At 38.3% G+C, this 25,852-nt stretch overlaps 1 protein-coding gene across 2 annotated transcripts in view; it reads right to left on the bottom strand.

Moving 5' to 3' along the window:
• Positions 1-25,852, bottom strand: part of GRID1 (glutamate ionotropic receptor delta type subunit 1) — a 783,526-nt gene that overhangs the window by 116,367 nt on the left and 641,307 nt on the right. For both annotated transcript variants that reach the window (XM_015147073.3, NM_001257667.2), the window contains 3 exon segments: positions 24,560-24,757; positions 21,008-21,332; positions 19,662-19,800 (listed from right to left, as the gene is read on the bottom strand). In XM_015147073.3, coding sequence (XP_015002559.1) covers positions 19,662-19,800; positions 21,008-21,332; positions 24,560-24,757 — 662 coding nt within the window.

Here is a 25,852-nt window from a genome sequence, read left to right as displayed (position 1 = left end):
GCAACCCCCCAGTAGGGGCGAACTGACACTTCACATGGCTGGGTACCCCTCTGAGACTAGGCTTCCAGAGGAACAATCAAGCAGCATTTGCTGTTCAGCAATATTCACTCTTCTGCAGCCTCTGCTGCTGATACCCAGGCAAACAGGGTCTGGAGTGGACCTCCAGCAAACTCCAACAGACCTGCAGCTGAGGGTCCTAAATGTTAGAAGGAAAACTAACAAACAAAAAGGACATCCACACCAAAACTCCATCTGTACGTCACCATCATCAAAGAACAAAGGTAGATAAAACCACAAAGATGGGGAAAAAACAGAGCAGAAAAGCTGAAAATTCTAAAAATCAGAGCACCTCTCCCACTCCAAAGGAATGCAGCTCCTCGCCAGCAACGGAACAAAGCTGGATGGAGAATGACTTTGACAAGCTGACAGAAGTCTTCAGAGGATCAAACTTCTCTGAGCTAAAGGAGGAAGTTCGAACCCATCACAAAGAAGATAAAAACCTTGAAAAAAGATTAGACGAATGGCTAACTAGAATAACCAATGCAGAGAAGTCCTTAAATGACCTGATGGAGCTGAAAATAAGGGCATGACAAGTGCACAAATGCACAAGCTTCAGTAACCGATTCGATCAACCGGAAGAAAGGGTATCAGTGATTGAAGATCAAATGAATGAAATGAACCGAGAAGAGAAGTTTAGAGAAAAAAGAGTAAAAAGAAATGAACAAAGCCTCCAAGAAATATGGGACTATGTGAAAAGACCAAATCTGCATCTGATTGGTGTACCTGAAAGTGACAGGGAGAATGGAACCAAGTTGGAAAACACTGCAGGATATTATCCAGGAGAACTTCCCCAACCTAACATTCAAATTCAGGAAATACAGAGAACACCACAAAGATACTCCTCAAGAAGAGCAACTCCAAGACACATAATTGTCAGATTCACCAAAGTTGAAATGAAGGAAAAAATCTCAAGGGCAGCCAGAGAGAAAGGTTGGGTTACCCACAAAGGGAAGCCCATCAGACTAACAGCAGATCTCTTGGCAGAAACTCTACAAGCCAGAAGAGAGCATTCTTAACGAAAATAATTTTCAACCCAGAATTTATTATCCAGTCAAACTAAGTTTCATAAATGAAGGAAAAATAAAATTCTTTACAGACAAGCAAATGCTGAGAGATTTTGTCACCACCAGGTCTGCCCTACAAGAGATTCTGAAGGAAGCACTAAACATGGAAAGGAACAACCAGTACCAGTCAGAGCAAAAACATGCCAAAATGTAAAGATATCGATGCTAGGAAGAAACTGCATCAACTAACGAGCAAAATAACCAGCTAACATCATAATGACAGGATCAAGTTCACACATAACAATATTAACCTTAAATGTAAATGGGCTAAATGCTCCAATTAAAAAATGCAGACCGGCAAATTGGATAAAGAGCCAATACCCATCAGTTTGCTGTATTCCGGAGACCCATCTCACGTGCATGGACACACATAGGCTCAAAATAAAGGGATGGAGGAAGATTTACCAAGCAAACACAAAACAAAAAAAGGCAGGGGTTATAATCCTAGTCTCTGATAAAACAGACTTTAAACCAACAAAGATCAGAAGAGACAAAGAAGGCCATTACATAATGGTAAAGGGATCAATTCAACAAGAAGAGCTAACTATCCTAAATATATATGCACCCAATACAGAAGCACCCAGATTCATAAACCAAGTCCTTAGACACTTAGAAAGAGACTTAGACACCAAGACAATAATAATGGGAGACTTTAACACTCCACTCTCAACATTACACAGATCAACGAGACAGAAAGTTAAAAGGATATCCAGGAATTGAACTCAGCTCTGCACCAAGCAGACCTAATAGACATCTACCGAACTCTCCACTCCAGATCAACAGAATATACATTCATCTCAGCACCACATCGCACTTATTCCAAAACAGACCACATACTTGGGAGTAAAGCACTCCTCAGCTAATGTAAAAGAAAAGAGATTATAACAAACTTTCTCAGACCACAGTGCAATCAAACTAGAACTCAGGATTAAGAAACTAACTCAAAACCACTAAACTACATGGAAACTGAACAACCTGCTCCTGAATGACTACTGGGTACATAACGAAATGAAGGCAGAAATAAAGATGTTCTTTGAAACCAATGAGAACAAAGATACAACATATCAGAATCTCTGGGACACTTAAAGCAGTGTGTAGAGGGAAATTTATAGCACTAAATGCCCACAAGAGAAAGCAGGAGAGATCTAAAATTGACAACCTAACATCACAATTACAAGAACTAGAGAAGCAAGAGCAAACACGTTGAAAAGCTAGCAGAAGGCAAGAAATAACTAAGATCAGAGCAGAACTGAAGGAGATAGAGACACAAAAAACCCTTCAAAAAATCAATGAATCCAGGGGCTGGTTTTTTGAAAAGACCAACAAAATTGATAGACCGCTAGCAAGACTAATAAAAAAAGAGAGAAGAATCAAATAGACACAATAAAAAATGATAAATGGGATATCACCACTGACCCCACAGAAATACAAACTACCATCAGAGAATACTATTAACACCTCTATGTGAATAAACTAGAAAACCTAAAAGAAATGGATAAATTCCTGGACACATACACTCTCACAAATCCAAACCAGGAAGAAGTTGAATCCCTGAATAGACCAACAACAGGCTCTGAAAATGAGGCAATAATTAATAGCCTACCAACCAAATAAAGTCCAGAACCAGATGGATTTACAGCCAAATTCTACCAGAAGTACAAGGAGGAGCTGGTACCATTCTTTCTGAAACTATTCCAATCAATAGAAAAAGAGGGAATCCTCCCTAACTCATTTTATGAGGCCAGCATCATCCTGATACCAAAGCCTGGCAGAGACACAACAAAAAAAGACAATTTTAGACCAATATCCCTGATGAACATCAATGCAAAAATCCTCAGTAAAATACTGACAAACCAAATCCAGCAGCAGATCAAAAAGCTTATCCACCACAATCCAGTGGGCTTCATCCCTGGGATGCAAGGCTGGTTCAACATACACAAATGAATAACTGTAATCCAGCATATAAACAGAACCAAAGACAAAAACCACATGATTATCTCAATAGAGGCAGAAAAGGCCTTTGACAAAATTCAACAGCCCTTCATGCTAAAACTCTCAATAAATTCGGTATTGATGGAACATATCTCAAACTAATAAGAGTTATTTATGACAAACCCACAGCCAATATCATACTGAATGGGCAAAAACTAGAAGCATTCCCTTTGAAAACTGACACAAGACAGGGATGCCCTCTCTCACCACTCCTATTCAACATAATGTTGGGAGTGCTGGCCAGGGTAATCAGGCATGAGAAAGAAATGAAGGGTATTCAATTAGGAAAATTGTCCCTGTTTGCAGATGACATGATTGTATATTTAGAAAACCCCACTGTCTCAGCCCAAAATCTCCTTAAGCTGATAAACAACTTCAGCAAAGTCTCAGGATACAAAATCAATGGGCAAAAATCACAAGCATTCTTATACACCAATAACAGACAAACAGAGAGCCAAATCATGAGTGAACTCCCATTCACAATTGCTTTAAAGAGAATAAAATACCTAGGAATCCAACTTACAAGGGATCTGAAGGACCTCTTCAAGGAGATTACAAACCACTGCTTAGTGAAATAAAAGAGGACACAAACAAATGGAAGAACATCCCATGCTCATGCATAGGAAGAATCAATATCATGAAAATGGCCATACTGCCCAAGGTAATTTATAGATTCAATGCCATTCCCAATAAGCTACCAATGAGTTTCTTCACAGAATTGGAAAAAAATACTTTAAAGTTCATATGGAACCAAAAAAGAGCCCACATTGCCAAGACAATCCTAAGTCAAAAGAACAAAGCTGGAGTCATCACACTACCTGACTCCAAACTATACAACAAGGCTACAGTAACCAAAACAGCATGGTACTGGTACCAAAACACCGATATAGACCAATGGAACAGAACAGAGCCCTCAGAAATAATACCACACATCTACAACCATTTGATCTTTGACAAACATGACAAAAACAAGAAATGGGGAAAGGATTCCCTACATGATAAATGGTGCTGGGAAAACTGGCTAGCCATATGTAGAGAGCTGAAACTGGATCCCTTCCTTACACCTTATACCAAAATTAATTCAAGATTGATTAGAGACTTAAATGTTAGACTGAAAAACCATAAAAACCTTAGAAGAAAACCTAGGCAATATCATTCAGGCCATAGGCATGGGCAAGGACTTCATGTCTAAAACACCAAGAGCAATGGCAACAAAAGCCAAAATTGACAAATGGGATCTAATTAAACTAAAGACGTTCGGCACAGCAAAAGAAACTACCATCAGAGTGAACAAGCAATCTACAGAGTGGGAGAAAATTTTTGCAAGCTACTCATCTGACAAAGGGCTAATATCCAGAACCTACAAAGAACTCAAACAAATTTACAAGAAAAAAACAAACGACCCCATCAAAAACTGGATGAAGGATATGAACAGACACTTCTCAAAAGAAGACATTTATGCAGCCAACAGACACATGAAAAAATGCTCATCATCACTCACTATCAGAGAAATGCAAATCAAAACCACAATGAGATACCATCTCACATCAGCTAGAAGGGTGATCATTAAAAACTCAGGAAACAACAGGTACTGGAGAGGATGTGGAGAAATAGGAACACTTTTACACTACTGGTGGGACTGTAAACTAGTTCAACCGTTGTGGAAGACAGTGTGGCAATTCCTCAAGGATCTAGAACTAGAAATACCATTTGACCCAGCCATCCCATTACTGGGTATAAACTCAAAGGATTATAAATCATGCTGCTATAAAGACACATGCACATTTATGTTTACTGTGGCCCTATTCACAATAGCAAAGACTTGGAACCAACCCAAATGTCCATCAATGACAGACTGGATTAAGAAAATGTGGCACCTATATACCATGGAATACTATGCAGCCATAAAAAAAAAGATGAGTTCATGTCCTTTGTAGGGACATGGATGCAGCTAGAAACCATCATGCTCAGCAAACTATTGCAAGAAGAGAAAACCAAACACTGCATGTTCTCACTCATAGGTGGGAATTGAACAATGAGAACACTTGGACACAGGATGGGGAACATCACACACCAGGGCCTGTCATGGGGCAGGGTGGGGGGGAAAGGGATAGCATTAGGAGCTATACCTAATGTAAATGACAGGTTAATGGGTGCAGCACACCAACAGGGCACATGTGTACATATGTAATAAACCTGCATGTTGTGCACCTGTATCTTAGAACTTAAAGCATAATAAAAAAATAATTAAATAATTAATTTAAAAAATTAAACATAGGATTACCATATGATCCAGCAATTTTACTTCTGGGTATATACACCAAAGAATTAAAAGCAGGCATTGAACAGGTATTTGTATACCCAAGTTTATAACTGTAGTATTACAATAGCTAATATGGGAAAGCAATCCAAGATTCCACTGATAGATGAATGGATAAATAAAATATGATATATACATTAAATGGGATATTATTCAGCCTTAAAAAGGAAGGACATTCTTACACAAGCTACAACATGGATGAATCTTGAAAACAGAAAAGTAAAATAAGCCAATCATAAAAAATAAATGCCATATAATACTACTAATATGAGGTACCTAGAGTAGTCAAATTTATAGAGACAGAAGATAGAATGGTGGTTTCCAGGGTCCAGAGAAAATGGGAAATTAGTTCCTTCATGGGTACAGATTATCAGTTATGCAAGATGAAGTGTTCTGGAGATAGATGGTAACGTTGATTGCGACAATGTGAATATACTTAGTGCCACTAAACTTACATTTAGAAATTCTTAAAACAATAGGTTTTATGTTATGTATATTTTACCAATAAAAATTTAAATCAGAATAAACAAATAATTTAGTAATATCTTCTAATACCTAAAGATCTTCTTAAAACTTGTGAAGTTTATTCAACAAGTAAAAAAAATAACAAATTTAAAACTAAATATCAAAGACTATCTACTGAATCAATTAAAAGTATTAAAATTACCTCCTGAAAAAGAGCACATCAAACAGTTTTATAAAAGAATTAAGGTCAGGGTGTAGGTGGAACAGAACTATATAACAGCATAACTTTTGTACATTATTAGGCTAAATTTGTTATTAATCCAACACAAATGGTTATAAATTAAGATGCTAATTGTAGTGTCCTGGGCAACTACTAAAAATATAATAATAATATATGATGTGTGTATATATACGTATATATATCAAGGCAGTTAAAATAGTAAAGAAAAAACATCCATTTTTGAATAGACCAATAGCAGGTTCTGAAATTGAGGCAATAATTAATAGCCTACCAACCAAAAAAAGTCCAGGACCAGATGGATTCACAGCTGAATTCTACCAGAGGTACAAGGAGGAGCTGGTACCATTCCTTCTGAAACTATTCCAATCGATAGAAAAAGAGAGAATCCTCCATAACTCATTTTATGAGGCCAGCATCATCCTGATACCAAAGCCTGGCAGAGACACAACAAAAAAAGAGAATTTTGGACCAATATCCCTGATGAACATCGATGCAAAAATCTCCAATAAAATACTGGCAAACCAAAACCAGCAGCATATCAAAAAGCTTATCCACCATGATCAAGTGGGCTTCATCCCTGGGATGCAAGGCTGGTTCAACATATGCAAATCAATGAACGTAATCCAGCATATAAACAGAACCAAAGACAAAAACCACATGATTATCTCAATAGATGCAGAAAAGGCTTTTGACAAAATTCAACAGCCCTTCATGCTAAAAACTCTCAATAAATTCGGTATTGATGGAACGTATTTCAAAATAATAAGAGCTATTTACGACAAACCCACAGCCAATATCATACTGAATGGGCAAAAACTGGAAGCATTCCCTTTGAAAACTGGCACAAGACAGGGATGCCCTCTCTCACCATTCCTATTCAACATGGTGTTGGAAGTTCTGGCTAGGGTAATCAGGCAAGAGAAAGAAATCAAGGGTATTCAGTTAGGAAAAGAAGTCAAATTGTCCCTGTTTGCAGATGACATGATTGTATATTTAGAAAACCCCATTGTCTCAGCCCAAAATCTCCTTAAGCTGATAAGCAACTTCAGCAAAGTCTCAGGATACAAAATTAATGTGTAAAAAATCACAAGCATTCTTATACACCAGTAAGAGACAAACAGAGAGCCAAATTATGAATGAACTTCCATTCACAATTGCTTCAAAGAGAATAAAATACCTAGGAATCCAACTTACAAAGGATGTAAAGGACCTCTTCAAGGAGAACTACAAACCACTGCTCAGTGAAATAAAAGAGGACACAAACAAATGGAAGAACATCCCATGCTCATGCATAGGAAGAATCAATATCATGAAAATGGCCATACTGCCCAAGGTAATTTATAGATTCAATGCCATTCCCATCAAGCTACTTTCTTCATAGAATTGGAAAAAACTGCTTTAAATTTCATATGGAACCAAAAAAGAGCCCACATCTCCAAGACAATCCTAAGTCAAAAGAACAAAGCTGGAGGCATCACGCTACCTGACTTCAAACTATACTACAAGGCTACAGTAACCAAAACAGCATGGTACTGGTACCAAAACAGAGATATAGACCAATGGAATAGAACAGAGCCCTCAGAAATAATACCACACATCTACAGCCATCTGATCTTTGACAAACCTGACAAAAACAAGAAATGGGGAAAGGATTCCCTATTTAATAAATGGTGCTGGGAAAATTGGCTAGCCATAAGTAGAAAGCTGAAACTGGATCCTTTCCTTACTCCTTTTATGAAAATTAATTCAAGATGGATTAGAGACTTAAATGTTACACCTAAAACCATAAAAACCTTAGAAGAAAACCTAGGTAATACCGTTCAGGACATAGGCATGGGCAAGGACTTCATGTCTAAACACCAAAAGCAATGGCAACAAAAGCCAAAATTGACAAATGGGATCTAATTAAACTAAAGAGCTTCTGCACAGCAAAAGAAACTACCATCAGAGTGAACAGGCAACCCACAGAATGGGAGAAAATTTTTGCAATCTACTCATTAGACAAAGCGCTAAATTCAGAACCTACAAGGAACTCAAACAAATTTATGAGAAAAAAACAAACAACGCTATCAAAAAGTGGGCAAAGGATATGAACAGACATTTCTCAAAAGAAGACATGCATACAGCCAACAGATACGTGAAAAACTGCTTGTCATCACTGGCCATCAGAGAAATGCAAATCAAAACCACAATGAGATACCATCTCACACCAGTTTGAATAGCAATCATTAAAAATCAGGAAACAACAGGTGCTGGAGAGGATGTGGAGAAACAGGAACACTTTTACACTGTTGGTGGGATTGTAAACTGGTTCAACCATTGTGGAAAACAGTATAGCGATTCCTCAAGGATCTAGAACTAGAAATACCATTTGACCCAGCCGTCCCATTACTGGGTATATACCCAAAGGATTACAAATCATGCTGCTATAAAGACACATGCACATGTATGTTTATTGTGGCACTATTCACAATAGCAAAGACTTGGAATCAACCCAAATGTCCATCAGTGACAGACTGGATTAAGAAAATGTGGTACATATACACCATGAAATACTATGCAGCCATAAAAAAGGATGAGTTCATGTCCTTTGTAGGGACATGGATGCAGCTAGAAACCATCATTCTCAGCAAACTACTGGAAGAAGAGAAAACCAAACACTGTATGTTCTCACTCATAGGTGGGAATTGATCAATGAGATCACTTGGACTCTGAAAGGGGAACATCACACACTGGGGCCTATTATGGGGAGGGGAGAGGGGGGAGGGATGTCATTGGGAGTTACACCTGATGTAAATGACGAGTTGATGGGTGCTGACGAGTTGATGGGTGCAGCACACCAACATGGCACAAGTATACCTATGTAACAAACCTGCACATTGTGCACATGTACCCTAGAACTTAAAGTATAATTAAAAAAAAAAAAAAGAAAAAAAAATATCCATTTAACACAAAAGAAGGCAGCAACAGAAAACATGAGGAACACAAATAATGTAAGTCATATAGAAATCAAATAGCAAAATGGTAGAACTAAGTCCTTTCTTGGAAATTATATTAAATATAAGCAGATAAAACATTCATTTAAAAGTAGAGATCAGCATAATGATTTTAAACATGATCCAACTATATACTGTGTACAGGTGTCTCACTGTAGATTCAGACAAGTGTATTGAAAGAAAAAAGATGGAAAAAGATATTCTATGCAAGTGGTAATAGAATAGGTTGACTAAACTTACATCCAACAAAATAGACACACATGTGTACATATACATATATGCACTCAACATTAAACACATAAATATGATAAGTAAATTTTGACAAAACTGAAGGGAGAAATAGTGATACAAGAATTCTCAGGGACTTCAATGCCCCACTTTCAACAATGGAAAGATCATCTAGGCAGAAAGTCAGTAAGTAAAAACAGACTTGAACAACAATGTAGACCAGATGGTCCTAACAAACACATACAGAACACTCCATCTAATAGCCACAGAATACACATTCCTTTCAAACTTTCATGGAACATTCTCCAGGATATATTATATGTTAGACCACAAAACAAGTTTAACAAATTTGAGAAGACTGAAATCATATCAAGTATCTTCACGAGGCACAATGCTATGAAACTAGAAATCAATAACCACAGAAAAATAAGAAAATTTATCAAATGTGGAAATTAAACACATCCCTGAAACAACCAGTACATTATAGAAAAAATAAAAAGGAATACTAAAAGAATTCTTGAGACAAATAAAAATGGAAACATAAGCATACCAAAAATAATAGGATGCAGCATGAGCCCTTTTAAGAAGGAAGTTAATGTTGATTAAAACTACATTAAAAAAGAAACATTTTAAATATTCTAACTTTATATCTCAATGAACTACAAAAAGAACAAACGAAGCCCAAAGTTAGCAGAAAGAAGAAAATAATAAAGATTAGGGCAGAAATAAATAAAATGGAGACTAGACAGGCACTACCAAAGGTCAATGAAACCAAGATTGGCTTTTCTGGAAAGATAAACAAAATTGAAAAACCTTTAGCTAGACTAAGAAAAAAGTGGTAAGTCTCAAATAAATAAAATTATAAATGAAAGAGAAGCAATCAATACCACAGAAATAGAAAGGGTCATAAGAGAACACTATAAATAATTTTGCAACAGCAAACTGAATAATTTAGAAGAAATGAATAAATTTCTAGCAACATACAACCTACTGAGACTGATTGCTGAAGAAACAGAAAATCTGAACATATTAATATTGGTAATAAGATTGGAACAGTAATCAGAAACCTTCCAAGAAAGAAAAATGCCAATCCTTCTCAAACACTTCCCAAAAAATTGAAGGGAACGCTTTCAAACTCATTTTATAAGACCACCACTACCTTTATATCAAAGCCTGACAAGGAATCTTTGAGAAAAGAAAACTACAGGCTAATATCCCAGATAACATAGATGTGCAAATCTTCAACAAAATGCTTACAAACCCAATTCAATAGCATGTTAAAAAAAAAAAAAAAAAATCCCATGATCAAGTGGAACTTACCCCCAGAATGCAAGGATGGTTTAACATACAAAAATCAAGATATAGGAGACACTACATTAACAAAATGAAGGATAGAAATTATATATTTATCTCAAAAGATGTAGAAAAATCAATTACAGAAAATTTAACATCTTTCATGATAAAAACTTTCAGCAAATTGGGACTAAATGTCATGTACTTCAACATGATAAAGGCCGTATATGAAGCCTATGACTAACATCATGCTCAACAGTAAAAATCTAAAAGCTTTTCCTCCCAGATTGGGAACAAAACAAATTGCCCACTCTCACCATATCTATTCAACATAGAACTGGAAGGCACAGTCAGAACAATTAGGCAATACAAATAAATAAAAGATAAAGAAAATGTGATACATATATACCATGGAATATTATGCAGCCATAAAAAAGAACAAGATAATATTCTTTGCAGCAACGTGGATAGAGCTAAAGGCCATTATTTGAAGCAAACTAACAGAGGAACAGAAAACTAAATACCACATGTTTTTACTTATAAATGGAAGCTAAACAAGAACATATGGATAGACACTATGAGAGGAACAACAGACACTGGGACATATTTGAGGGTGGAGGTTAGGAGGAAGGAGAGTATCAGAAAAAAATGACTATCAAGTACTATGTTTATCTGGGTGATAAAATTATCTGTACATCAAACCCCCATGACATATAGTTTATCTGTAAACAAACCTGTACATGTACCCCTGAACATAAAAGTTAAAAAAAAAAAAAGAAATAAAAGACATTCAAATCAGAGAGAAAGAAGTAAAACTGCATATATTTGTAGATGACATGACCTATATAGAAAACCCTTGACTTCACCAAACAAATGCAGGAATTAATAAATAGTGCAGTAAATTTGCAGGATACAAAATAAACATACAAAAATCAGGAATATTTCTATAAACTAACAACAAAGTATTTGCAAACAAATCATGAAAACAATTCTACTTAAAATAGCATAAAAATAAAATTATTGTGTATAAATTATACCAAGGAGGTGAAAAATCTGTATGCTATGCTGTAAACTATAAAACATTGGTGAAAAAACTGAAGAAGACACAAATAAATGGAAAGGTATCCTACATTCATGGACTGGAAAAAATAATACCATTAATATGCTAATACCACCCAAAGTGATCTATAGATTTGGTATAACCCCTACCAAAATACCAGTGATATTCTTCACAGAAATAGAAAAAAAAAAATCGTAAAATTCCTGTGACCACAAAAGGCCCCTGAATAGCAATGCAATCTTAAACAAGAGAAGCAAATCTGGAGACATCACACTACTTGATTTCAAAATATAGTAGACAGTCATAGTAATTAAAACAATATGGTATTGGCATAAAATGAGATATAGAGACCAATGAAAGAGAATAGAGCCCAGAAATAAATTGGCACATTTGCAGTCAATCGATCTTTGACAAAGTTGCAAAGAACACACAATGGGGAAGACAGTCTTTTTAATAAATGATGTTGGAGAAACTGAATATTCACACACAAAAGAATGAAAATAGACCCTTATTTCACACCATACACAAAAACCAACTCAAAATAAATTAAAAACTTAAATGTAAGAGCTGAAGCTGTAAAACTTCCAGAAGAAAAAAGCTTTTTGACATTAGTCTGGGGCATGAATTTTTGGATGTGACCCAAAAGCACAGGCAACAAAAACAAAAATAGATAAATTCAGATAAAAAACTGAATCAAATTTAAAAATCTTATACATAGCAAAGTAAACAATCTACAAAGTTAAGAGACAACTTGCAAAATGACAGAAAATCAAATAATGTGCTAATATCCAAAATATATAAGGAAATCAAAAACTCACTAGCCACAAAACAAATAATTTAATTTAAAAATGGGCAAGGACCTGAATAGACATTTCTCAAAAGAAGACATATAAATGATCAAAAGATATATGAAAAAATATTCAACATAATTATCATCAGGAAAATAAAAATGAAAACTATAATGAGGTATCACCTTACACCTGTTAGAATGGCTATGGTAAAAAAAAAAAAAAAAAAAGACAAAAAATAACAAGTGATGATAATAATATGGAAAACAGGATGGCAATTTCTCAAAAACTTAAATATAGAAGTACCATATGATTCAGTGATCCCACTTCTTAATACAGAGCCAAAGAAGATGAAATCAGTATCTTGAAGAGATATTTGTCTGCACTACCATGGTCATTGCAGCATTATTAGAAATTGGCAAGATATATAACTAACTTATTTTTTTTTTTGAGACGGAGTCTCACTCTATTGCCCAAGCTGCAGTGCAGTGGCATGATCTTGGCTCACTGCAACCTCCACCTCTCAGATTCAAGTGATTCTCCTGCCTCAGCCTCCTAAGTAGCTGGGATTACAGGCGCCTGCCACCATGCCTGGCTAATTTTTGTATTTTTAGTAGAGACTGGGTTTCACCATGTTTGCCAGGCTGGTCTTGAACTCCTGACCTCAGGTGATTCGCCCGTCTCGGACTCCCAAAGTGCTCGATTACAGGTGTGAGACACTGCACCCAGCCAGAATCAACCTAACTTTTTATCCACAAATAATTGGACAAAGAAAATGTGATATATTATATATATGCACATATATTATATAATGTATATACATGTGATTATATATTATACACACACATATATAATGTATATAAATGCAATTATTTGTATATATTAGATATACATATAATATATAAATGTGATACATTATATATAATTAATATATATAATATATAAATAAAATATATTTCCATTGTGACAACATGGGTGAACCTAGAGGATATTGTTATGTTAACTCAAATATTATATTACGTTAACTCAAATAAGCTAGGCACAGAAAGACACATACTGAATGATCTCACTTATATTTGGAATCTAAAGAGTCAAACTCATAGGAACGGAAAGTTTACTGGTTGCCAGAGAATGGTGGCTGCCAGGGACTGGAGTGTGGGGGAATTATGAGCATTTTGTCAAATAGTACAGAATTTCAGTTAGGTATGATGAATAAGATCTGGAGATATAATGTACAGCATGGTGGCTATAATTCATAAAATTGTGTTATACATTTGAGATTGGCTAAAACAGCAGATCTTAAATATTCTCATCACACACAAAAAACTGATAACTATGCGAGGTAACAGATATGTTACTTAGCTTCATTGTGGTAATCATTTCGTAGTGCACATGCAAATGTTATATTCAATAGAAGAAGAACAGCCTTTTCAACAAATAGTGCTGGAGCAATTAAGTATCTGTGTTAGTTTGTTTTCATGCTGCTGATAAAGACATACCTGAAACTGAGAACAAAAAAAAACAGTTTTAATTGGACTTAAAGTTCTAAAAGGCTGGGGAGGCCTCAGAATCACGATGGGAGACAAAAGGTTCTTCTTACATGGTGTAGGCAAGAGAAAATGAGGGAGAAGCAAAAGCAGAAAGCCCTGATAAACCCATCAGATCTCGTGAGACTATTTGCTATCACAAGAACGGCATGGGAAAGACTGGTCCCCATGATTCAATTACCTCTCCCTAGATCCCTTCCACAACACGTGGGAATTCTGGGAGATATAATTCAAGCTGAGATTTCGATGCAGACAGAGCCAAACCATATTATTCCACTCCTGGCCCCTCCAAATCTCATGGCCTCACATTTCAAAAGCAGTCATGCCTTCCCAACAGTCCCCGAAAGTCTTAACTCATTTCAGCATTAACCCAAAAGTCCACAGTCCAAAGTCTCATCTGAGACAAGGCAAGTCTGTTCCGCTAGTGAGCCTGTAAAATCAAAAGCAAATTAGTTACTTCCTGGATACAATGGAGATACAGGTATTGGGTAAATATAGCCATTCTAAATGGGAGAAATTGGCCACAACAAAGGGGTTACAGGGCCCATGCAAGTCCGAAATCCAGCAGGCAGGCAGATTTTAAAGCTCCAAAATGATCTCCTTTGACTCCAGGACTCACATCCAGGACACACTGAGGCAAGAGGTGGGTTCCCATGGTCTTGGGGAACTCTGTCCCTGTGGCTTTGCAGGGTACAGCCTCCCTCGTGGCTGCTTTCATGGGCTAGCATTGAGTGTCTGTGGCTTTTCCAGGCATACGGTGCAAGCTGTTAGTGGATCTATCATTCTGTGGTCAGAAGGATGGTGGCCCTCTTCTCACAGCTCCACTAGACAGTGCCCCAGTAGGGACTCTGTGTAGGGACTCCACACCCCACATTTCCCTTCTGCACTGCCCTAGCAGAGATTCTCCATGAGGGCCTCACCCCTGAAGCAAACTTTTGCCTGGGCATCCAGGCATTTCTACGCATCTTCTGAAATCTAGGCAAAGGTTCTCAAACCTCAATTCTTGACTCCTTGACTTCCACATAGGGACTCCACACCCCAGTAGGGACTCCAATCCCACATTTCCCTTCCACACTGCCCTAGCAGAGGTTCTCCATGAGGGCCTTGCCCCTGCAGCAAACTTTTGCCTGGGCATCCAGGCATTTCTATATATCTTCTGAAATCTAGGCAGAGGTTCCCAAACCTCAATTCTTTGCTTATGTGTACCTGCAGGCTCAACACCACATGAAAGCTGCCAAGGCTTGGGGCTTCCACCCTCTGAAGTCACAGCCCAAGCTCTATGTTGGCCCCTTTCAGCCATGGCTGGAGCATCTGGGACACGGCACCAAGTCCATAGGCGGCACACAGCACAGGGACCCTGGGCCCAGACCATGACACCATAGTTTGCTACTAGGCCTCTGGGCCTGTGATGGGAGGGGCTGACATGGCCTGGAGACATTTTCCCCATGGTCTTGGGGATTAACATTAGGCTCCTTGCTACTTGTGCAAATTTCTGCAGCTGGCTTGAATTTCTCTTCCAAAAATGGGTGTTTCTTTTCTACTGCTTTGTCAGGCTGCAAATTTTCTGAACTTTTATGCTGTTTCCCTTTTAAAATGGAATTCTTTTAACAGCACCCAAGTCACCTTTTGAATGCTTTGCTGCTTAGAAATTTCTTCCACCAGATACCCTAAATCATCTCTCTCAAGTTCAAAGTTTCACAAATCTCTAGGGCAGGGGAGAAATGCCACTACTCTCTTTGCTAAAACATAACAAGAGTCACCTTTGCTCCAGTTCTCAATAAGTTCCTCATCTCCATCTGAGACCACCTCAACCTGGACCTTATTGTTCATATCACTATCAGCATTTTTGTCAAAGCCATTCAACAAGTCTCTAGGAGGTTCCAAACTTTCCCACATTTTCCTGTCTTCTTTTGAGCCCTCCAAATTGTTCCAACCTCTGCCTGTTACCCAATTCCAAAGTAACTTCTACATTTGTGGGTACCTTTTCAGCAATGCCCCACTTCCAGTACCAATTTACTGTATTAGTTTGTTTTCACACTGCTGATAAAGACATACCCAAAACTGGGAACAACAAAAAAAAGTTTTAATTGGACTTACAGTTTCACATGGATAGGGAAGCCTCAGAATCATAGTGGGAGGTGAAAGGCTCTTCTTACATGGTGGTGGTAAGAGAAAATGAGGAAGAAGCAAAAGCAGAAACCCCTGATAAACCCACATTAGATCTTGTGAGACTTATTCATTGTCATGAGAATAGCACGGGAAAGACCGGCCCCTATGATTCAATTACCTCTCCCTGGGTCCCTCCCACAACATGTGAGAATTCTGGGAAATACAATTCAGGTTGAGATTTGGGTGGGGGCACAGCCAAATCATATCAGTATCCATAGACTGAAAAAAAAGACCTCAGCCTCTACCTCAAATTTCATACAGAAATTCACTCAAAATTGATTGTGGAATGAAATGTAAAATGTAAAAATATAAAAATGTTAGGAATTTTAAAACAGGAGAAAATCCTAAGGCTCTCTGGATGGACAAAGACAACATCAAAAAGAATGATCCATGAAAAAATAAATTTCTAAATTTGACCTCATCAAAAGTAAAACCTTTTCTCAGTGAAAGACCCTGTTAACGTCAAAACATCATGTTGTATGCTGTAAATTTTTGTCAGTAATACCTCAATAAAGAAAAAAATAAGTAAACTTAGCAAAAGATCAACATAATAGTAAATGGCTACTTGCTTTATCAATTTTTTGAGGAAAATATTTAGTTGACTAACTACTGAGCTGGGTTCAAACTCAATCCACTATTAGATTCACTGATACTTCATTATTTATTAATTATTAAATAGGAAAATTTTAATTAATTGTGTTATATGGTTAATTTTTCAATTAGTCCATTTGCTCTGAATACAATTCTGAAATCCTTTAACTGATAATTTTGAAAATAACAAAAAATACAAATGTGAAAAAATTTATATGTATAGATGTAAGTTCAAGAATGGCTAAAATAATCCTAACAAAGAAGATTAAAATGGAAGGAATCACTCTGCCCTATAATAAGGCTTATGCTATAGCTACTGTAATCACAATAGTATGGTGTTGGCAAAGGGACAACCATATATAACAATGGAACAGAATAGACAATTTAGATAACATACAAATATGCCCAACTGTTTTCTCACAAAATACAAAAGCAATTCCATGGAGGAAGGATAGCCTTTTCAACAAATAGTATTAAAGCTATTGGACATCCATAGACCAAAACAGACAGACAAAACAAAACAAAACAAAACAAAAAATGCTCTCAACCTAAACCTCAAACTGTATAAAATTATCTCAAAATTGATTGTGGACTGAACTGTAAAATGCAAACATTTTCAGTAAAAAATAAAAGTAGAAAATCTTCAGGGTCTCAGGCTAGGAAAAGACTTGACAGCAAAAGCATGATTGGTGAAGCAAATAATTTTCTAAATTGAACCTCATCAAAATTAAAACGTTTTCATGGTGAAAAGACAAGAGTTTGAAAAGACAAGCTATAGAGTGGCAGCAAATATTTGCTGACCGCCTATCTGACAAAGAACTAGTATGTAAAATATATAAAGAACTTTCAAAACTCAAAAGTAATAAGCAATCCATTTAGAAAAGTTAAAAACAGATATTTTATGGAAGGGGATATATACATAGCAAATAAGCACATAAAAAGGTGTGCAGCATCATTAGTCATTAAGGAAGTGCAAAATAAAACCACAATGAGGTATGACTCCACACCCATCAGAATGGTAAAATGAAAAATAATGGCAATACCAAATGTCAGGAAAGATGCAGAGAAACTGGATTATTCTTACATCACTGGCAGAAATATGAAATGGTACAGACACTCTGGAAAGCAGTTTGATACCTTCTTACAATACCCAACATGAACTTGCCATATGATCCAGCAATTGCACTCTGGGGTGGTTATCACATGTAAATGAAAACTCATGTTCACGCAAAAACCTGCACACAAATGTTCATGGCAGCTTTTTTCATAATTGCCAAGAATTTGAAACATCCCAGATGTCCTCCAATGGGGGAATGGTTAGTCAAACTGTGGTATATGTGATATTACTCTTATGTGGTATATGTGGTATAATCAAAGCAGTAAACTACTAATATGCACAAAAACGTGGATGAATCTCTAAGGAATTATGTTGAGTGAAAAAGCCAAAGCCAAAAGGCATTATTCCATTTATATCACATACTGAAATGACAGAATTTTAGAGATGGAGCACAATTAATGATTGCCAGAGTTGGGGACAGAGTGGCAGGGGAAGAAATGTGAAAAAAGTTGGGTGGTTATAAGAGAACAACATAAAGGATCCTTGTGGTGATAGATCTGTTCAATATCTTTAACGTGGTGCAGATATACAAGTTTATAAGTGATAAAATAGTATAGATCCGAATGCAGACATACATATAGACAGACACACAGAGAGATGAGTATAAGAGGGGAAATGTGAATAAAATCAGTCAACCGCATCAATGTCAGTACCCTGGTTTTGATATAATATTAGACTTTTGCAAAATGTTACCACTGAGAAGACTGGGTAAAGGATCCTAGGAAACCTCTCTGCAATTTTTCTTACGACTACATGTGAATCTATAATTATCTCAATAAAAACGTCAATTTAATAAAGATATTAGACAATATCATACTGAATCTTGAATCCTAGTCAAGGAGTTTGAACTCTTTTCAATAGCTAGTTGAGACCCATAGAGGCTGGTTGAGTATAGATGACTTGATTAAGAGCTATAGATCAAAAGAACCAATATGATGGCAGTGAGTGTGATGAATTAAAGATGTTACTAAAGGCAGTGGCTCAAAAAACCATAGTCAGACATCAAGTTAGAGTTAATATTGAAACCAATATTGTGCCCAATGAAGTGTACAACAGATCCATGCCTATGGCCACTTCAGCAACCACACATCCAAACCAAATGCACTTTGTCCATGTTCTTTTTTTTATAATTTGCACTATATTTGGGAATCTGATCATAAAATAAAATCACTTCCAAGATTTATTTTGCTATATTGAGCTCGTTCTTTTATGCCATAATCTTAATATTTTGTAAAAATGAAGACATATTTTTAGTTTTTGGTTTCAATAGTTTTATAATCATATAAATGTGCATGAAATATGTTTTCCAGTTATTGTGGTAATTGGTATTTTTGAAAAAATCATTTTAAGGTGTTTGAAGATTGAAAAAAACATATTAGACTTCTGGTTTAAATTAATTTTAACTAAATATTTGTAAAATTTTGATTAAATAAGTTTGTAATCAATGTTTAAATGTCTGAGGAATGTAATTTGTTAATTGATTTCTTAGCTTTGTAGCCAGGATTAAATTTGCAGGGAATATTATTTAATGAATTTATACATTTATGTAATTTTGCCTGAGATAAAATACAGCAAGAGTGAAGCTCTTCTCCACGCACTAAAGATTCCAGGAGACCATCAGATTGCAGATCAGGGCTCTCTCCATCATACCACACTGCCCTGGAAAGGTTTACATCCTCTTTAAAGCCTCTCTGAGCTGCTGGCTCCAGATCAAGGAGGAATAGGCTTACCTTATGGGGTTGTCCATCCTGGACACTGTGAGGAAGGCAGCAAGGTTGGCTGTGTAAGAGGAGCACACAATGAGCGTGAAGAGCCACCAGCTGCCCATCACGATGCGCATGGCCACGGAGTTCACAGAAGATTCACCACCTGCGGGAGGCAGACAAAGTGGATTGGCCAGTGGCTTCTGGTCTCCCTCTCATCCCCAGGGAGGTGCTCTGCCCTACAGTCAGGCACACAGGCTATCACTGGTGATGGGCTGGGAACCAGGGAGGTGACTGCCAGCTGGCTCTGGGCATCTGTGCCAATTCTGGGATAAGATCCTAAAATCATGGATCTTGGACAGGGGTAGAGGACCACAAAATATGGAAAAGTTAGGATTGGGCTTCTAGTGGTGTGGAGTTCATCAAAACACCAAGGGTGGGGTCTGAATATGAAAATCTTTCAGTTAGGAGATTCTACCTCACAGTGGCAAGAACTTCTAGGGCTGCAGCCTTACGTAAGATCCCTTTCCAACTTCAAATTCATATATAGCAGACTCGGGAATTCTGTAAATATAGAAATACCTCCTACGTGGAGGGCTCCCTGGCTTTTCTTTTAAACTTCAGAAATGGGATGTCCCATATCACTTTTATTAGTATTCAGCCCTCTCTAGATGGCTTTTCTTCCCCCAGAATTTTCAGAAATCATGGCATGAGACTTTTAGTTATAAGTTTAGCCTCTTTGAGGCCAATTATTTCTCCTTGGTCTCTAAAGTGTTAGGAGAAGAGAGCTTCTCACTGCTTATCTCCTTACATAACCTCACAAAGCATTTGCCATGGTGCAAACAGGACCAACACTCGCATTAGAAACTTTGCAATTTGTTGCTCCAGTCACAATGGCACAATCCTATAACTCACTACTGGATAGAAGTGCCATTCAGACCCCTCAGAGGTAGGAGAATTTGTACCTCAAGAATGGCTGGATTACTGCTTATATGATTGCAACACAATTGGGATTTTTTTTTCCCATTAAGTCATCAAATTTAAGCAAGATTCACAGTTTCATTGACAACCTCATGTGCATAGCAATCACTTTAATGTAGGAGGGGAGAAAAGTGCAAAGCAGAACTCCAAAGTTAATTTTATCTAAAATGGAGAATCAGGAATTGAAGTTGAGTTCCTTATTGTTGTTTCATTTAATTTATCTCTGATATTATTCAGGGAAGTTGGGTGCAACATGATATTTGTACTGTCCTAGAGATTAAGTAAAATTGCATTTGAAATGACTTTGGTAAAATGCACCTGAGAACTTTGCCAATGGATAAGTTCTTCCAAGCCCCTAGAGCTATTCAAGGATCAGGGAATCAGAAAGGTACCTTGCTGTACGAAGGCTCCATAGACAATCCAGATGGCACTGTGCAGAGTAGCAGAAGCTGATGGCCTGGGCTGGGCAGCACTCTGAGCCCTCACAGCCTGTATCCTGTTCAACACAAATATCAGCACACCAACCACGGGGATGGCTGCTGCAATGCAGGCCCACACAGCAAAATCAAATGGAGCAAAGAGGGAGAAGATGCTGATTTTCTCCTCAGGTTTCTTGATTAGAATTCCCACTGAATAGTCCATGTACCGCTTGCTGAAGTCCACAACGCTCTCCCTTTCTGGGGTGATGGTGATGGCAGAGATGGCCAAGTCTGCTCTCTGAAAGGCAAAGCCATCTCATCAGACGGCAGTCCTCAGCTTACTGTTGGGTTCTGCCCTGGGTCAAGGTCCACCTTCTGCCCTTTGAACTGCTCTTTTCAGAGGAATGGATTTGAGAGCTGGCGCCCTGAGAGTCTGAATATTGTAAGGAAAATCCAACACTAAGTTGTCTGTTACTATTTCCTTTACCTTACAAGTTTCTCTCTTCTAAAAACTTCAGGAAACGGTTTCTACAGAAAAGAGCCGAGTAAAGCATCTTCATTTCTCTATGAATTACAGTTTATCTTCACTTTCTTGTTGTTTTCCTACCAAACTTTAGCTATCTTCTTTTTATTTTCCCTGTGTTTTCCTCTACCCTTCACCAAGAAGGCCCTTCTATCTTCTTCTAAGCCTGTCTGCATCCTCCCTACATGTTAAGACCAGAGGCACACTCCATTTCTTCATCACACCCCTCAGACTCTATTATCCCACATTGATCTCTCTCTTTTCTAAAACACTTCAGAAGTTATATGGTGAGTTCTACAACTATGTTAGACTTCATTAACATATTAGCCACTGAGTGTTTTATAGGTAGACTTTATGCCAGGGAGTAGAATACTGAAAGAATAAAGGGATCATCTACTTACTTCTATCTTCCCCCACCCTTAATTCATGGCTTGCAGACCCACAGGTTGATTCTTCCATGATAAAGCCATGGTGTGAAGAATCTCTATGGACGTTCCCTACCATGACCTCAAAATTATCTCCCAAGATGTTTGCCTTCCAAAATGGGCTTCCATTTCAAAAACAGACAGAAACCCCATTAAGATGGATCCAGACTGTGAGGATGAAGCTGCCAAGTTTGGGGCGATTACAAGCTTCATGTCTGGATGGGTAGGTGCCAGGTGACAATGGGGCCTAGAGTCCTCCTTTAGTCACAAGAGCACTGAAAGGCAGTCATCATAATGATCTGGGCTCTTGGCCCTCCAAGTGGGAGGCATCAGCAGAACTGGTTTCTTTTAGAATGGCCAATAGTGACAACTGATTCAACCTCCATGCTCAAGTTGGGGAAACACATGTGGAAGGATTTTTTTAAGGTTTAATACGTGGGCTAGGGACAGATATACTCATGTCCTAAACTGAAATCTAATACTGTACCTTGAGTAAAGACAAAAAATGGAGGTGACCCTATCAACACCCTCCTCTTACACTTGTCACACTGGCACCTCTGGTTCTTGCCTCTCTTCTAAAAATCCCAACATCCAGGGACTATTTTTAGGATTAGGAAGGTTTGGAGCATATTTAAGGGCTTAAAAAGAAATTTAGTGGAGCAGGATAGGCTTATAACACAGAATGAAGGTAAACTAATTTATGAAGCAAAGTTTGAAGGAGGCACAAAGGAATCAACTCATGACACAAGTGGAGGGGTTGTCCTGTGACAGTGGGAGAGACTGACAGGGGACAGGGGACACTCCCCTCTGTGGGAGATGGCAGGTGCCTGCAGATGTAAATTTCATAGGCATTAGAAGTACAATTTTATGCCCCAAAGTCTCAGTTTATTTCCCAATATAGAAGTGCAATCATTTTTTTTTTTTAGTTGGGAAGGATAGAAGATTCTTAGGTAGCTCAAGAAGAAAGGTAAACTTTTAAAACAGTCTCTGAGAGACATAGCCAAGGAGCCCAACAGAGGACAAGTTAAAATATTCTGGCAGTACTGAAGGGCCCAGCTGATTCTGGAGACCACACAGGGTTTCTACAGCAATCTGGACAGATTCGTAATTTCCTTCTCTAATTGAGTGCAGCAACCTAGATTTCAGAGTGAAGAGGATAGATAATAGAATCCATTCAGGCTTAGGGTGCAAGAAAAAAGTCGAGAACAGAGGGAGTCACAAGGGATGAAGGGAGGAGGGATTTATCTGGCCACCCATGGAGGATGCAGTATCAGAAAGGCACAGAAGCCGCAGAGAAAGATGGACCTCAAATACACACACTACGTGGAAAGAACCAGACACAAAAGACCACATCTTGTATGATTCAAAAGACCACATCTTGTATGACACAAAAGACCACATCTTGTATACAAAATGTTCACTGAAGCAACTCTATAAGATACAAAGTAGATTAATGGTTGCCTAGGGCTGGGGGTGGGAATGGCATTAACTATAAGTAGGTATGAAAGATCTCAATGGGGTGACAGAAGTATTCTAAAACTAGATTATAATGAAGGTTGCACAACCCAGTACCTTTACTAAAAATCATTGAGTTGTATATCTAAAATGGGTAAATTTTATAGTATGTGAATTTATCATAGTAAAGCTGTTTCTTAAAAAGATTAATAGAAATCAGAGGAATGACAAGCCTAGTGTCTGCCTTTACAGATTTAAAAAGCAAAGGGCCTTTGCTGTCAGAGTAAAGGTTCAAAAGAGTCAGAAGGACAACTTGTTGTGGTCATGCAGTGGGCTAGTGATGGTGACATGTAAGATGCTAACAAGATGCATGGGGGTGAACAATGGAGTGGAGCAAAGCAAAGCTCCCTGGAGGCGAGGATGTCAAAGTACTGGGAGTCCAGAGTTGTCTACAGGGATGTCAGAAGTTGTCAGAATGGTGGCAGGAGGAATAATGGAGATGGAAGACTTGAGTCAGATGCCATCATGATCAATGATCATGGGAAAACGACCCAAGGTCATGAGATGACAAGAAGGGGGACATGGTAAGTTGGCCTCATGCCATGAGTTTCAATGAGGATGCAGTTTCTACGGGAGGGAAGAAGAGTACGATTTAAATGAGTATGAGGACCTGCGGGATGCCACACCATCCACCCAGCAATGTAGACACACACATGTGTATACATATCCTACCTGTGGTCTATGAGGGATAGGAGAATGAGCACTCACCAGTACCCCTGGTAGGAACTAGGTTTCTGCTTCCCACCAGGGAAGGTTCCCTGTAGGGTGTGGGGTGGTTCCCTGAAGGGTGTGCTACAGAGTAGGCACAGTGGATGATAGACTTCAAATGAATGACAGAAGTGGGCAGGGAGGTAACACAGAGTGTCAGGGATGAGGAGATACAAGAGCAGAAATGGATGTAGCAGGGGATTTGAGGACAAAAGAGCCTTTGTGTGTGGAGAATGGTAACTGTGGTCTGTTTAGCTGGTCCCAAGGTTTCCACGGTGCAACTGGTCAAGTTTAGATATTACCCCAGAGGAAGACTAGGGTGCCCCTCCCCCTGGATCTGCTGTGGGGACCTACCTTGCTGATGAGCTCCCCGATCATCCCGTTCCAGGAGGTGTTATGGAGCTGGTGACCATACCTGCCATCAGGGGCTTGATAAATCTCATATTTGAAGCCCAGAGCCTTGGCCAGTGCATCCAGGACATCTATGGAGAACCCTTTGTAGCGCTTGGGCTGTCCTAGGATGTTCTCAGCCACCATCACGAAAGGCTCTTCCTGAGGACAACAGAATGAAGGTTCTCCAATTAAATAACAGGTTCATTAACACATATCTTGAGTGTATTGTTAGAGAGAAAGATCTGATTAGAAGATTTGCAGTTCCCCAATTTAGGACTGGAGGCTCAACTTACCTGCCCTTTTCTAAAAGCCGTGTATGGACACTCAAGGAAGAGTGCACAGGATGATCACTCCAATCAGTAGGTCCATACAGAGGAGTGGAGATTCATTTGTCCTATGTTGTTATCCCGGGCTCTGCTCCAACCCCTACTTCCCTGAATAATATGGTTTGTTTTCCTTCCTCCATTTGTAACATCCATGCAGAGTTAGGACCGTGTCCTTAGAATATGCCAAAATTATACAAGGCCCACATAAGAAACATGAAACTTCTCATCCAGGATAATAAGTGGTGATAAAGTTCTGTGACATTAGGTTGAGAGAAAAAGCATTATGTCTACTAGCAATACTAGAAAGTGGATATGGATTAACTGGCCAAGGCCAGACCAGAAGCCAAAGGGTAAGATAGAATTCAAACCCAGAGTTCCGAGTTCAAAGCCATGCCACGCTCACACCTGCACATGTTGTGCTATGCCACATGTGAGCGAGGTGGTCGTCTGAAAAATGCCTCAGCGCTCACCACCTTTCCCCTTCCTTCTTGTGTGAAACTGAACAAGGGGCCTTTGGCAAACAGTTCCAGGGAGTATAGCTCATTAATTTAGTGGTGTTGGGAAACAGGGTGTAAAGCTTGTTTGTGGTGTGCAAACAGGGAATGCACAAATACTGCTGCCAAAGATTTCTGAGCCAAGGGAATGCTAGCGTCTGCTGGGACAGAAGGGACATTTGGGCATGTGTGACCCAGTCAATAAGAGGCAAATCTATAACGTCTCCTGCAGTTTTTATAAAAATGTGAAAAAAGCAATTGAAAGGAAGATGCTTTTAAGGTCTCTTACAAATGCAAAAGTCTATGATTCCACGATACCCATGCAGAAAAGTTGCAACTACCAAATGGTCTTCATTCTGAACTTGTGTCACATGAGCCCATCAGTAGTGTTGGGTGCTAGGAGAATGTCCTCCTCCAGCATCTATCTTGGGGTT

This window comes from Macaca mulatta, chromosome 9 (genome assembly GCF_049350105.2).
Source record: "Macaca mulatta isolate MMU2019108-1 chromosome 9, T2T-MMU8v2.0, whole genome shotgun sequence".
Classification (NCBI taxonomy): Eukaryota; Metazoa; Chordata; class Mammalia; order Primates; family Cercopithecidae; genus Macaca; species Macaca mulatta.
This window is presented reverse-complemented; position numbering and strand designations above follow the sequence as displayed.